Source organism: Lepisosteus oculatus, chromosome 10 (assembly GCF_040954835.1).
Source record: "Lepisosteus oculatus isolate fLepOcu1 chromosome 10, fLepOcu1.hap2, whole genome shotgun sequence".
NCBI lineage: Eukaryota > Metazoa > Chordata > Actinopteri > Semionotiformes > Lepisosteidae > Lepisosteus > Lepisosteus oculatus.
In genome coordinates this window covers 16,422,125-16,436,503 of record NC_090705.1, presented here as the reverse complement: position 1 = coordinate 16,436,503, position 14,379 = coordinate 16,422,125, and the positions used below count along the sequence as shown (strand labels likewise).

The 14,379-nt window shown below is 43.7% G+C and overlaps 1 protein-coding gene across 1 annotated transcript in view; it reads right to left on the bottom strand.

The window, feature by feature from the left end:
* The window catches only part of jarid2a (jumonji and AT-rich interaction domain containing 2a), a 140,740-nt gene that overhangs the window by 22,677 nt on the left and 103,684 nt on the right, over window positions 1-14,379 (bottom strand). Inside the window, exons 7-8 of the mRNA XM_069194957.1 lie at window positions 12,186-12,403; window positions 4,280-5,429 (exon numbers count right to left, since the gene is read on the bottom strand). Of these exons, the coding sequence (XP_069051058.1) occupies window positions 4,280-5,429; window positions 12,186-12,403 (1,368 nt within the window). The remainder of the gene's footprint in view (window positions 1-4,279; window positions 5,430-12,185; window positions 12,404-14,379) is intronic.

Genomic DNA, 14,379 nt, shown 5'->3' with positions numbered 1-14,379 from the left:
AAGTGCTTTACGATGATGTATGGATTGTATCGTCTTATGTATTTATAAAGCGTCCCTTGCAACCCCTAAATCACTATTCCCAAACCTCATTTCACCCACATTAACCTGGCTACTGTTCTTAAAATCTGCTCCTACCTCCTCAATCTGTTACAGAATTTCACAAGAGCCACACAAACAGCTTTCAATTTTGAGAACTGCTTCTGAAGAGCTGTACACATTGAACTGCCTGGAGTGCCTGTTCACGCTTCCTAAATAATAAAACTAGAACAGTACAGCCAGAACAGATTCAAGAGCTACCGAGAGCTGAATGGGAAATGTTTTCCTGTAACGCAGCACAAGTACTGGCTGTGCTCCTGGTCTCCCTGGATGTGATTAAACAATAAATGACGCTTGGCTTTATGACAATTCCCATGCCTCTGTAATCTCATCAAAGTGACCCTCTCAGCAATGTCAGAGTAATCCGTCATTATCAGCACCGTCTAGGGCTCCCAGGGACTCCATTCCAAAATACGCCTTTACAAAGGTGCTGTTCTGGAAGTGTGAAGTGAGGTAAAGGTGACTTTGTCAGCTGGCTGTACCTCCATCATCTGTTCTTCCTTTGTCCTACAGTAACTCATGTTACCTCTTGTTCAAATGAGGAGGCACACAGGAATCTCGGCATCACACTGGGAAAAAAAGCCACAAATACCAGACTCCAGGACATGATGAGTTTAGCTGCACAAGCATTCGAATGGCTGAAAAAAAACCGAATCAACCCTAAATTTAAAGTCAGATTGATTTTAAAATGTTGCTGTTGACTGTTTGCAAAAGGTATTCATATCAAATTCTCATAAGGTTGCAGACACAAGGACGTGCTAGTTTAATTAGCATCACGGCTGTTTTTTTTTCTATTGGAATCATGCTTTCCTTGCTGTACCCTTGTGTCTAGTATGACCTATAGCCTCTCCCTGCTTCAAAACCAGGTACAGCTAATTACAGGGCTTACATTACAGAAAACGTGCAGGTATATTTCTACACCCATGCAAAAGAAAAGTAAAATGTAATGACTAAATTAGCCAGCATCGATGTAAACCACAGCTCACTCTTTGAAGGCAATATGTCTTCCTGTTTAAAATTAGCACCGCAGGTTTCCAGGCTTCATTATCATGGAGAGAAATGACCCCACACTGTGCACGGCACTCCATTGCTTGGAAGGACAATGTATTTAGATATCTTATCCTGCGTGCAGTAGGATGGGACTTGTCCTGCTCTTGCAGTCTGCAAGAAACTCCCCAAGCTGATGAAAGGGACACTTGTTTTTTTTTTTTTAGTGACAAAGCTCCTGTTTAGAAGCACATGCAAGGGATTTGTGAAGCAAGACAACACCAACGCACTAAGAAATACCACAAAAGAGCAACAACGACATGGTTTCTTATCTGCAAGGGCTCTGGTGGTGTGCACGCTGGTTTAACTTGCATGCCCTAATTCTCATGTGGAAGCACCAGCAAAACAGTGGAACTCCTGAACTGGGGCATGCACAAGCAAAAACAGTGGAGTTTGTAAGCACATGCAGCGACAAGACACCACGTACACCAGCAAACACCTGCAAATACAGCAAGACTTTACACAGAGGAGGAGCGAAATTTAAATCCTTTACAACAGAGGAACGTTTAGTCACAAAAGACAAGTGGTTTGATGGGGAGCCCTGACCCTCAACCCTCACAAACCTATTTTGCCTGCTAGTTTGTTTGCTTTGTCAAGAGCACATCTCTCAGCATGTTGCTCATTTAACACCTCCAGGTAGGACTTTGTATTATGTTCCCTTTCTGAATTTCTGAACATCTAAAGGTGAGGTTGTGTCCCAGGCATCTTTCTGAAGCACTTTGGATGACATGTCACAAAAGGCAAAAAAAAAAAAATTAATAATTAAGAAAAGGAACATGCCCTTTCAAAAAAAAAAAAAAGATTACTGAGTTACTCAAGCGTTGTTCTTTAGTGTTTTACAAAAAGCAGTGAAGCCTACCTCAGGAGAAGAATATTTTCTTCATTACCTGGAAATCCATCTCGAACAACATCTTCAGCTTCTAAAAATGCCACTCAATGCCCAAACTGAAGGACCCGTAACCGAACAGGTTTTTTAAATTTCGGCGCTTCACTATATATCTGCTTGTTTTGAGAGAATAATATGGAACCAAGGTGAAACAGAGATCTTTGAAATCATTTCAGAGAGCATGGAAGGTAAGGCGCTACCAAAACAGACCAAGCATAGAAAAGGCCAGTCAGGTCATCCATCTTTTTGAACATGTACATGGATTTAATTTAAAAGAATGAACTCCAGTGAACTGGAAGAGCCTTAGTCTACATGTAATAACTAACCACGGGCAAAAGAGCACAAATAAACATTTAATGTTCATATTTGCTCGTCGGTGTCAACTGTATATTCTTAAAAGAGAAACTAGATCCCTGGTTTGTTCACGGTCTTTTTTTTAATTGTTCCAAAACAAAAGGCGGCACCGATTCCAAAGTATGGCACTCTTCGAATAAACAAGGCTGCCACAGCCAGCAGTACCCCACTTAACTTGTTGTGTTTTCACCAACCCATCTCAATTTAAAGAAAGACCATTTAGGAGAACAAAGTTCTTTCCCCCTACTTAGAATATGAGAAAAAAACACCCTTTGCATCCTTGGTCTGTTTTGTATGTCGTAAGATTAATTGTTTTCATTTTGACTTTACTTCAGTGTACGGCAAACAATCACGTTCTCACGGTATAAACAGGATTTTTTTTCCAGCCCAATACGTTCCAACAGTAGATAATCTGCAAGAGGGGAAAACTTCCCCTCAAGTGAACTTTCAGGAAGAGCCTTATCTTTAATTTCCATCACAGCACTGAGCAGTTTGTCTGTGTGGTGATGTGCAGAAACGTGTCCATAAAGAAAAAGCAGGAACCCCCTGCACTCAGCTTACAATTATTAGTAAATAAAGGTTACGGGATGTATCTTCTCTTTGTATCTGATATCTTTCTGAGGCATCCTGAGGTACACTCTAAAAAACTGAGCAAGTGGGGCAAAATAAAAACACTCTGCCCATCAATGGCACAACGTTCTGCACATCTTACACGACCAAATGTTATTTGAGTCGTACAACACGCGGATGCCTCATCTGCGTCCCCCGTTCTAGACAGCCACAGACGTACAGAGCAGCAGACCAGCGAAAGGTTCAATAAGGGGGTTGTTAGTGCTTATGCTGTAACATTGCAGTGCATTTCCAGCTACCACTGGTGCATGAGCATATACGAAGAAAGACAAATGCAACAGGCAGATCTTAGCTAATGTCAAGGAAAATGTACCACATCTACTCTTATGCAATTCCCAGATCTGTTTCTTTTTGATTCACCCTCAGAAACAGCAGGGCACAAACATTCTTTACAATGGACCTTACAGTATACAATTTGAAACATGGGTACATAGTACAAGCACTAGTACTGACCCAGGTTTGACCAAGGGGAGCTGGGTAAGTTACATATTCATACTTGCACCAGAAAACTGTAGTCAGGAGTTTGATTTAGCTGCAGGCAAGGCATTCTTTCAGAACCTTTGCAAGGTCCATTTCAAAGCTCCCATTGTATTTTTCTGAAAAATTGACAAAGCCTGCACTCTGAAAAGCAACTGAGAACCATGATCAAATGACGTTTATTACACGCCCAGTGTTTTCAGGTTTTAAGGCTCGGTTCTCTGGCAGTAACGACCATACCCCCCTGAGAGGCAAAGAGACACAAGGCTGAGCACCTCCAGCATGTCCACCTGCAGAGGCAGACACACGGTGGGCTCCACACCACCTGAAAGGAAGCTTAGTCCCTCGCTGGCATTACCAGCAAGCTGCAGGTACAGCCATTTGCCAGAAAGCCAAGGGATCCCAGCTGACTAACCTGTACACAACCCCTGAGAGATACCCCTGTTAAACCCCAAATCTATTGACGTGGCTTGAAGATCTCGTCTTGTATTCACTTTACTTCTAACTTCCCTAGTGTAGGGGTGCTGTAGATTCAAACAATGCCTGTCCTTTTCCCACGAGAAGGCAATCTCCTGTCTGCACAGGACCACATAGGCAAATATCTTGAGGAGTGTGTGACACAGCACGCAAAGGCCTTTCTTTGACAGGAAAAACTCGGGCATTGTTCTACTAGATGTGGCCTTTAGTCACTAAGGCAGCTGATCACAGCTCCTCTAGGCTCAGGGAACTTGCTCTGTCTAAGCTGACCAAACCAGAGGCGCCCACGGCTGTATGTGAAAAGAGACTTACCTATGAGTGGGGGGTCCTCCATGGTAATGCCCTGAGATTTGAGATGCTTCTTGATGCAGGCAAGCCGCTGCACGTTGGGGCCCCAGCGCCTGCCCAGCTTGTGAATATGCTGCACTTGCGTGACGAAACGCATCTCGTCGCTCAGCTTGCACTCCGGCCGCCAGTCCGGGGGAGGAATCACCCTGCACAGGCCATAGGGCTCCACCTGCTCCCGGATAGACTCCATGTACACCAGGGGGTCCTGGAACTCCTTGTGGCTGGGCCTGAAGACAGGCACCTCAGTCATGGAGGACCAGCCGGTCTTGCCTTTCTCTTTCTCCACTTTAGGTTCTGCTGGCTTATGAGGGGTGGGGGAGGGCTCGGTTGCTGAGGTAGTAGAACAGTTCTCACCCGGGGTGCCCTGCACCTTGTGGTGTGCTTGTTTGCCAAACACCAACTTGCTGGCTGAAGCCCTCTTGGGCCTCTGTCTCTCTGAGCTGGGTGCCTCCGCCTCCTTCACATGCCCATTGGCCAGGGCCGGGGATGGGGCTGGGGGCAGGGGCGGGGGCTTTTCCGGGTGAGCGGTCTTGCTGCGCGTTTCGGGGGGGCGGGCTTGGAGCCTGGCCTTCTTGGCGTCGACTGGCAGCCGCTTCCCTGAGAGGCCGCCGCCGCCGCCGCCGCTCGCCGCGGGCTCCAGACGCCTCTTCGAGTGTCGCAGGCCCTCGCGCACCCGCCTGCCTTCCTCCTTGGCACCGAGCCGCCCGTTGAGCCTCCCGTTGAGGCGCAGGCAGTTCCCGTTGGCCTTGTGCACCCCATTGGATAATAGCACCTGTTTGCGAGTTTTTGCATTGCTTCTTTCAGCTTTTCCTGAGTTGGAGTGAGGGAGGCGAGGGTGGGCCGCAGCACTGCCGCGGGGGTGTGGGTGGTGATGGCTGTGATGGTGGTTCCTGTGATGGTGGGCGGGGTGAGAGGCGGTGTGTCTGCTGTGACCGAGTTTGGCTTCCCTGACCAGTTCTCGCTTTGCTTTGGTGTAGGTGACGTGGCCCTTGGTCACGGTGGCTGTGTACTTCACAGTTTTGGACGGCGACTGTCGGAAGTCTCTGGTCTTTTTGGCACTGGGCGTGTGCGCGCCTGCGGAGGAGGCCCGGGTGAACCCGTTCACTTTCGAAACCTGCAGGAGAAAGTCGCAAAGACTGAATTTAATCTCATGATTAGGCACTGAAAGTAGAGAACCAGAATGCATTTTCACTTCCAAAACCGTTATATCGTGTCTTTGTGTCTTACAGCTCCCCCTTTACATTGACTAGCACTGGACGGTTACAGGGTGTCACTCTACTGTACCCCACAACGTCTGGGGGAACTGAGAAGTTCTAAGAAGGTTTATGAGTCCATAATGTCCACTTGCTTCATTACAGACTGCTTTAGAGAAAAAAACAAGATGCCCTGAAGAAATATATGTACATCTATTTAATCATAAATTAAGATTACAATTCTAAGAACAGAAAATCACAGGAGAACATGCATCAAATATGCAAAACCTGTTCTATAATTCAAATGCAACTGTCTTCGAAAGAACCACCAGAAATTTAGTCGTAAAAACAATCAGAAATGCGCAGGCCCAGTATCTAAAAAACTGAACAATACCAAACTATACCTCATTTCAGAGAATGAGTATGTGCCACCCCTCTACGTGTAGTACCAGCTATGATGCAGAGCATGTTAAATCTAATTTCAGAAAAGGCAACAGTTAAATACTATAACAGCTAAGACATATAACAAATTAATTCTAAAAACCTTAGCAGAAGTAGAAGCCTTTTCTTCCCAACTCTAGATATCATATACGAAATAGTTCATTGCTAAATCTGAATTATATCCCAAGATGGAAAAAAAAAAATCTATATTTCCATTCTTATTAATCTTTTAAAATTCAACTGATTTCCAACATGAAATGGTTTTCTTTTCTTGCTGCAGAGTTGAAATCTGAAAGAGGACGTTTATTGAGAAAGAGACCCCACTGATCAGTAGAAACTCTGGGAAATCAAATATTTTACCCAGCAGGAATTCTTGACTTCCTTGGCCACATTTTCACAACATATGGTCTTGAAATTGTGCAAAAGTTTCTCCAGAGAATGTCTTTGGAGAGCCTCAATTTCTCAAATTCTACAAAAACAGCGGAGAAAACTTAAGCGTTGTGAGTAACAACCAAAAAGTTACTTAATTATTAAGACATAACATCAAAACGCTGCCCTACACATAGGCAGAATATCATAACCAATTGCTACATTTCTTCACCATATGGGATTGATGTAATCCAGAAGCAAAGAATTACTGAAATGTTCCTAAATCTAACTATCTCTGCAACCAATTTGAACTGCGTGTACCCCAAGTTATTTCACTTCCTCCAGCACAATCCTCTGTATGACATCCATTACTGTATGACACTCCAACGCCGAAGTGCAAGAAGTCAGAGCTGATCTCCTCATTGTTTAGGCTTGTAACTGCTAGTAACATGCTTTTTATTTTTAAGCAGACACTTTAGTCACCAATGATCTGTGGAACTCATAATAATAAAAGCCCACTAGAACAAGAAGCAGCTGTCAGAAAAGGCTAATTAGTCTAATTAGCTCCGATAATTAGTCTGTTTCAGATTATGTTTTATTCCTGCTAAGCAACCTGCAGTGCTATAAAAAGCCTGAAAAATGTGAGCTTGGGTGGTCCCTAACAGCTCACGTAAAGCAGGATGAGTCCGGCGACGCAGACTGGGTGACACCGATCGTCTTCAGCCCCTTGGAACCACCAAGGAGCTACACCCCACTGCAGCACGGGTGCTGGGTTTCAGCGGGCTGGCAGCTCCGGCTGCCCCTCTGGCTGGAGCTCTCCTGGGAGCTCGCCGCCCGGCATGGGACGAGTCGCTTAGACGAGCGGCAGTGCCGGAGGAGCGCGGGCGCACGCGCGCCTCGCCAAGCCGGCAAACTCCGACTGAGTGGGTGGGCCAAAAAAACAAAATAACAACTGGCGAAGCGAAAGTCGCTCGCAAGAAAACCTAGGGAAGAAATCAAGTGCTGCTACCTTCTCCCCCCGACGCAGGACCTTCCCTTCACAGAGCACGCCTGAAGCCGAGCCACGGGTACAAATGTCAAAGATCACCTCGTTTTGGCAAAAGGCTCAGCTTTAGCTCTAGGCGAACTGTACTTTTTCGCCTGAGCATAATCAAAGGACCTTTCGGACCCCACCCCCACAACATCAAAGCTCGTGCACATTAGTGACGGTGGAAAAAAACCCTCCAATGCCACGCGCGTGCTTGTGTTCCATCAAGCTTGCGGCATCTGACAATGACGGCACTAATGAAAGAGGGCTGTGGCCCTGAAGCGGCGTGTTGACGAGCTCTGGAACACGCGTTCTTGTGTGGAGATGGGCAGAGAAGGAAAACCCTTGCAGAGCTTGTGAAGTGAAATACCACACGCTGTGCACAGTGCGCCTCCTCAAAGCTGATGGCATCTTCTACACATCACAGCTTTTCCCAGGATCCTAGGCTGGAGACCAAACAAATCTGCAGTGAGGGGAAAGCCCCTCCAACCCCAGAAAGCATTAAAATGTTGCTCCAATACCCCACTGCCTGAAAGCAGAAACATTACACATAATCTTAATTATACAGTGTTTTTCTGGACAGTGCACTGTGCTTTACAGGTATCTCCACTCTATTACCACCAATGAGCAACACCCACTTGGATGATGCGACAGCAGCCATAGTGCGCCAGAACGCTCACCACACACCAGCTATCAGTGGGGAGGAGAACAGGGTGATGAAGCCAGTTCAGAGATAGGGATTCTTAGGAGGCCATGATTGGTAAAGGCCAGGGGAAAATGTCAGGATAACAGGGTAACACATTACTCTTTTCTAGAAGAACCCTGGGATTTTTAATGACCAGACAGGGTCAGTCTCTCAGTTTTAATAAGTCTTATTTGAGGGATGGGACCTTTTTTTTTTTAATAGAGAATGTCCCCCCATCACTATACTGGGTCTTCCACATGGACCATAGGGTGAGACCACAGGTCCCACTAACACCTCTTCCAGCAGCAACCTTAGCTTTCCCAGGAGGTCTCCCATCCAGGTACTGGCCAGGCTCACGCCCGTTGAGCTTCAGTAAGTTACAACTTGTGAGTTACAGGGTGATATAGCTGCTAGTTGCCCCATCACATGAATTATGGGTCACCTCTAGTAGCAGAAATTAGTCTCACTGATCTGCACCAGGACCAGTCTTGTCATTTCTCTGCCACCAAAACCCAGGAAGGAGACTGAACTCCTCTTTGAGGTTTACACTAGTTTCAGAAACCCGGGAAGAAGACCGGACTCCTCTGTGAGGTTTACACTAGTTTCAGAAACCCAGGAAGAAGACAAGATTCTTCTTTGAGGTTTACATCAGTTTTAGAATTTAAGAAGGGGAATCTTAAAAACATCAATGTCTAAAATCTTTTCTGCAACAAAGCATCCATTTATTTTGCGTTAACATGCACAGGCAAATGTGAGATAAACAGATCAGACATGCAACTTTGCTGATTTTTGGCACAGCTTTTCTCAGGCTTCAAGAAATGAAGACTAAACTGGGGTTGGTCTCTACACTGAGGTCCGTGGGATACAGAACTTTGTCTGTTTTGTACTGCTGCATCCTGCACAGGTAATATTTCAGTGTCAACACTGCTGAAGTTTCTAGAATGCAAAAATACACTCAAATCAACTTGCAACGGGTTAAAAAGACTCGATACAAGTATATCTGATTTACATAAGCTAAAACACGTGATATTACGATTAAAAAGCAACATCTGCAGTCTGGTCCAGCCAGTAAGAGTTTATTACCAATTCAGAGAGCACTAATGTCACTTTCAGCAGAGATCTCATGCCAAAAGTCAATTTCACACATTTAAGATTTCAGTTTAATAAAGTAACAGCATACTAATTACATTTTCTAGTTTAGATACAAGTTCTTTGTACTTGTATGTCAAATAACAATCTGTTTGGTTTATTTATCCTTCACTATGTGACAATTAAGGATTTCAATAATTAAACATGAAGATGGCTCATTACTGACAATCAGCTTAAGGCTTAAATTAGCTTGAAACGTAATACAATTCTTCAGACATGAGGTGTTTACATAGCCTCATAACAACAATCCAGATGTACCACTAGAGGGCTCACTGACACCATCCCACAAGTCTCTGGAGAGTCTGCGCACTTCAGTCTTGGCTGGTACTGCAATGGTTCAGTTTGTCAGGATGAATGGGAGAAAAGCTCGCCGGCAGGTTGTGACGAGCAAAGCCGTTTTCCGAGTCTTGGACTCGGACTGCAATTCTGAGGAGTGAAAGCCTAGACTTGCTGTGCTCTCACGTACCAATACCAGAGCCACCAGAAACAAAACAAAAAAATCTTTGAAGCTGACGATTTGGCTGCATGTGAGCTCAGGGAAGAGGAGCTGAAATGACATCATGTGTTGCCATAGGCCAGCTGCTGCATGACAGGAAGATTAACATGAAACATCTGCAGCTCTGCGAGCCATCGGAGAACCAGGAGAGGGGAAGAAAAGGACTTAACTCTTCCACTCCTCTCTCCCTCTCTAATGTTCAGGACTCGGATACAGATACCTCAGTCTCCGAATGTAGCCTCCTGTCACTATGAAGAAAATGTTTTTTTTAACAGTTTTCTTTTAGAAAATGGATCAGAGTTGTGTTTGCCTAGAGAGCCACCCTCTCCCCAGAAAACAAACTTGACTGGAATTTTTTTCCCTGCCCTAGTTTTTTTTTTTTTACACATGACGGACATATCAGCTACCACTGCTAAACTTCCTATGGCTATAATTTAAATAGCTGGGGCAAAACTGTTGTCAGGTTTCTATTAAAGACTAGTGTGTCCCCTCAACCTCTTAACGATCAGTTCCCTGCTGTCTCGGTTTATTCTGCAAAATGACAAGTTTACAAGCAGTTGTAAACAGCAAGATAGATAAAGCTTGGTAGCTTGCACTTGGATGGCTTTTGAAAATTCAAATGTACAGAGAAAAAAGCTCCTTCTAGACAAAAACATGGAATAAGGCTTTCATGCAGAGCACAGAGCTGTATACATCTATTAGAAATGGACCTCAAGGAGCAAGTATTAAGATTAAAGGGGTATTAAAATAAATGAAAATAAGATGAAAGGGTCGCACTCTTAAGGGCTCAAAGCATAATGCAGGAAACATAAGATCTTAAAATATCAAGCTATTTAAATATTTGGTCCATATGTTCATGTCAGTTTGCATTTGACTCAGCTACAATATAAAGTAATTTCACTCACATTGTTGTGGTTGATACTTAAACCAGATATTTAAACGATACTTCCTTCACCTCTCTTCTATCTTAAAGGAGACTGAATATACTGTACAAATTCTAAAGTTATAAAGCCTATTTTTCTTATTTTCACAGATACTCTGGACTAAAATTTTCACCGTTGTGTCTTGCACCACTGCAATACAAAAATATCACCAACAACCATACAACACAAAAAAACATTACAACCTTCTGTTCAGATCAAAAATGAGGAACGGAGTGAAAATGACCCCTGCAATGAATCGCTCAAAGTGACTTGAAAAAAATGTAATTACTTCAAATGAACAGCTATTTTTCTCGATTATCAATCATAAAGACTGTTCTGTTAATTAGGAAGGTAACAAACTCTTAAAAACTCCTGCACCGGCTACCACTTTAAAGGAGAACTGCAAGGCTATTTTCATATTTCGGCGTTAGAAAGAACCAGCACTGCCTAGTGGCATTTCAAACCACAATGAAAGTAAAATGTACACAGTAACATGTAAAACCTTCAATTCGCATCACAAAACAGAACATTTCCAGGTATGTGAAGCTCCATCTTCTGCAATTCGGAACGAAGCAACAAAACATCTGGTGACATGTTGCAGCCTTGTTAGATTGTAAATAAAAAAGCTTGTGAATACATCTCTTTTAATCGAATAGAAATATTGCTCTCCATTTGAAGATATTTCACTGCAGCGATCTACATGCAGAGTTAACAAATAAGTTGTATCTGATGGCAAAACTGTCTTCTGCACAACCTGTATTCTTCGCTCATATATCGCATTATATTACTCAGTACAGAGACTAGTGAACAGGAAGGGCTACTTCACATTTCAATTCTCACTAATTCTCGCTCTCCGAAACCACGTTTTTTGTGTTTTATTTGGAATTTGTAAAATTTGGCAAAATAGTCAACTGATTTATTTTGTTACTGAGATTTAATAACTGGTCTGAGAAATTGGGACTGCAGTTCCTCTTTAATAGCTGAAAGCTTAATTAAGACTTTATGTAATTCACTGCTAAAAAAGAGAAAAACATAAGCAAGACTTCTCTTCAAATTAGAGACCAGAGACCAGGAGTTTCCACAATAGTTTTTTCTCTACAAAACTCTGACCGTAGGATGAAAAAGCATCATGTATCGCTGGATTTTGAATTACAGCAAAATGATTTCCTGCACCAGGTATACTATCTAGTATAGTCTAAATATACTGAACTGTTGCTAAATTAATGTTCTTTTCCCAAGAAGCCCTACAATTTTTTGGAAATGGTAAGCTGGGAAGATTTCATTAAGCCAGACAATTTTCTCCACTGTGCTCTTAACTTTGGGTACATACCACCCATTTTTTTTCCTGTGTGGGATTATTCTGTCTCAACATTAACAGGCAGACTACAAACACATCATTAGGGAAACTGCACACTGGCAGGTCTTGATCACCACCAGTTGTCTTCTTAAACCCTGACCCAGGCGCCTTTGTGACTTTTTTTTGGTTTTGTTCCCTCAAGCAGCGGTGCCAGCATCACACTTTCCACTTTCTCCACTTGTTTTTCATTTCACTTTCTTGTGTTGCCTGGGGAATTGAGATGCCCTCACCTGCTTACGAAGCTCCTGAGCCGTTCTGCTGTGAGAGAGGCCGTTGGTTGCCAGGCCCTTGAGTGAAGGCCCTGTGTGGTTAGCAGCTGCACTGGAGGAGGCCTGGTCCCGGCGCCCCTCGGCCTTGTCACTCCTCTCCTTCCCCGGCGTGGCCTCCTTGCCTTTGTGTTTGTGAGTGGATTCTTTCTCCCGTGACGGTTTGCTTTGTCCATTGAAAACTGCAGGAGGAGAGAGCGGGGAGGGGAGAGGCAATTAGGCTCTACAGCAGTTGTGAAAACAAAGCAGCACCTGAGATCAAATGCTCTCCCTGCTGACAAAAAAAACGCAACAAGTTACAAAAGAAAAAGATTGCGAAGGCAAGTCAGCAAAGAGGGCTTGTGACTGAACTCACTGGTCTTCCCCTGAATAGCATCAACTGTGAATGATTAGCAAGAACATTCTGACAGACAACATCACTAACCACTTGGGACAAGACCGGGCTTATAACCGTTGAGGATAAACTAATGAAAAATGGATAGAGATCATCCAGATTTTTTTACGTCGATCATAGAAATGTTGAGTTTCATTTCACGTGCACGGTACATGCTTGAAATGGAAAAACACCGCAGGGTTTATAGAGGATAACAGGGGTTTTGGCCCATGTTGCTAACCAATTCCAGAACCGGATGTGTACAACCAATTTCTTTTCAATTATTTTAGACCTCAAAGTGTACTTTGTAAAGGGGTTCGTGATTTGGGGTTGCTGTTTGCAGCATGTCTAAGTGCTCGTCATGATGCTGGCAGAACAGCAGCTGCCCCAAAAACACTTAATCAAGGCAGATTAAATTTACAGAACAATTCCCTGGAGCTACCTCTCTCATTGTGACTTATTTTACAAACCATCCATTTTAAAAGTTCATTTGTGGCGAGGTAGGAGAAACTAAGGTGCTTGGTACATTTGGGAAACATTCCAATTTCACACTTGTTAGCAAAGTGGTTTGACATCTTTTTTTTCCCCTCCATTTGGCATCCAATGCCTTTTAACAAAGTTTTAAGAGTGAAGTCGGAAGTAAACTGGCTTTTGACTCCCTTGGACCCATTGAAATCCTTGCGCGGAGCTACACTGGAACTGGTGTTCAGAAACCCGCAGCTTGCGTGTCTTAAGCAGCATATTTAGCTGAAGGATCAGCAGGAATTGTTTGGGTGGACCATTTGCAAGGACAAGATCTTTTTTTGGGGGGAGGAGAGGCAAGTTTGTTTCAAAATGGCAGCTGGTCAATGAGATGGAAGGACCTCCTTGCTCTGAACCCCCTGTCCTTTCCCAACTTTATCAACAAACACAGGCTGTTCTGAACAATCCTGGATAACAAGCCCACAAGCTCACTCTATTCCAGCTGACTCGCAGCGCTGGGTGTCTAATGAATCTCGGCCAGCGTCCTCCTGCACCTGCGCACTCAGCTTGGGGTGTCAGGAACCCACTCTTGAGAGGTCATGTATCTACGTTGGGACGTGTAATCTGAATCTAGGGCAGCATCACATCTCTGCTGTGTGGTCACATTTGAAGCTGATCTGGGGGAAGTGATTCTGAGCTGGGACGTGACAGTAGTGTAGATTTCCTCTATAGTCTCTTATACCTGCCGAAAAGTTCAACCAGTTCCCAACTATTCATGCAAAGTCAATATATCTGAAGTCATGGAAACCAGTGGGAACTATAGCATCTGTCAGTAGGACACTAGGGAACAGTTAGTGTGAATTAAGAAAAGGCAGTATTGGTAAACTTGAAGGATTCTGCAGCAGGCTATGGCTGCAATAAATATGGAGCGATGTTTTCTCTTTTCACTTCAGGTACCTCTCAAAAAAGTGCTACCGCAGGACATAATTCACAGAATACATTTACATTTATGTAGCTTCTGCACTTTGGTTTTGAAATTGTGCTTAAAAGTACAATAGCAGTATCTTCCAGTACAATTTCAAGCAAAACTTTCTTAAATCTGTTGAATGCGCAGATTTCAAGTGAGATGTAGTAAGCAGTTCTGATCAAAATCTCACATTCAATTCATTACAGACTAATGCTTTCATTGAAAAATGCTTTAGAAAATAAAATATTTTTTTTCTTTCAGATATTTAACACTTTTCTAAGGAGTTCAGCTACTGGTAAACTTTAAATAAATCAAGAGGGAAAGCAGTCACGATTCTTCTGTTTTCAGTCAATTCT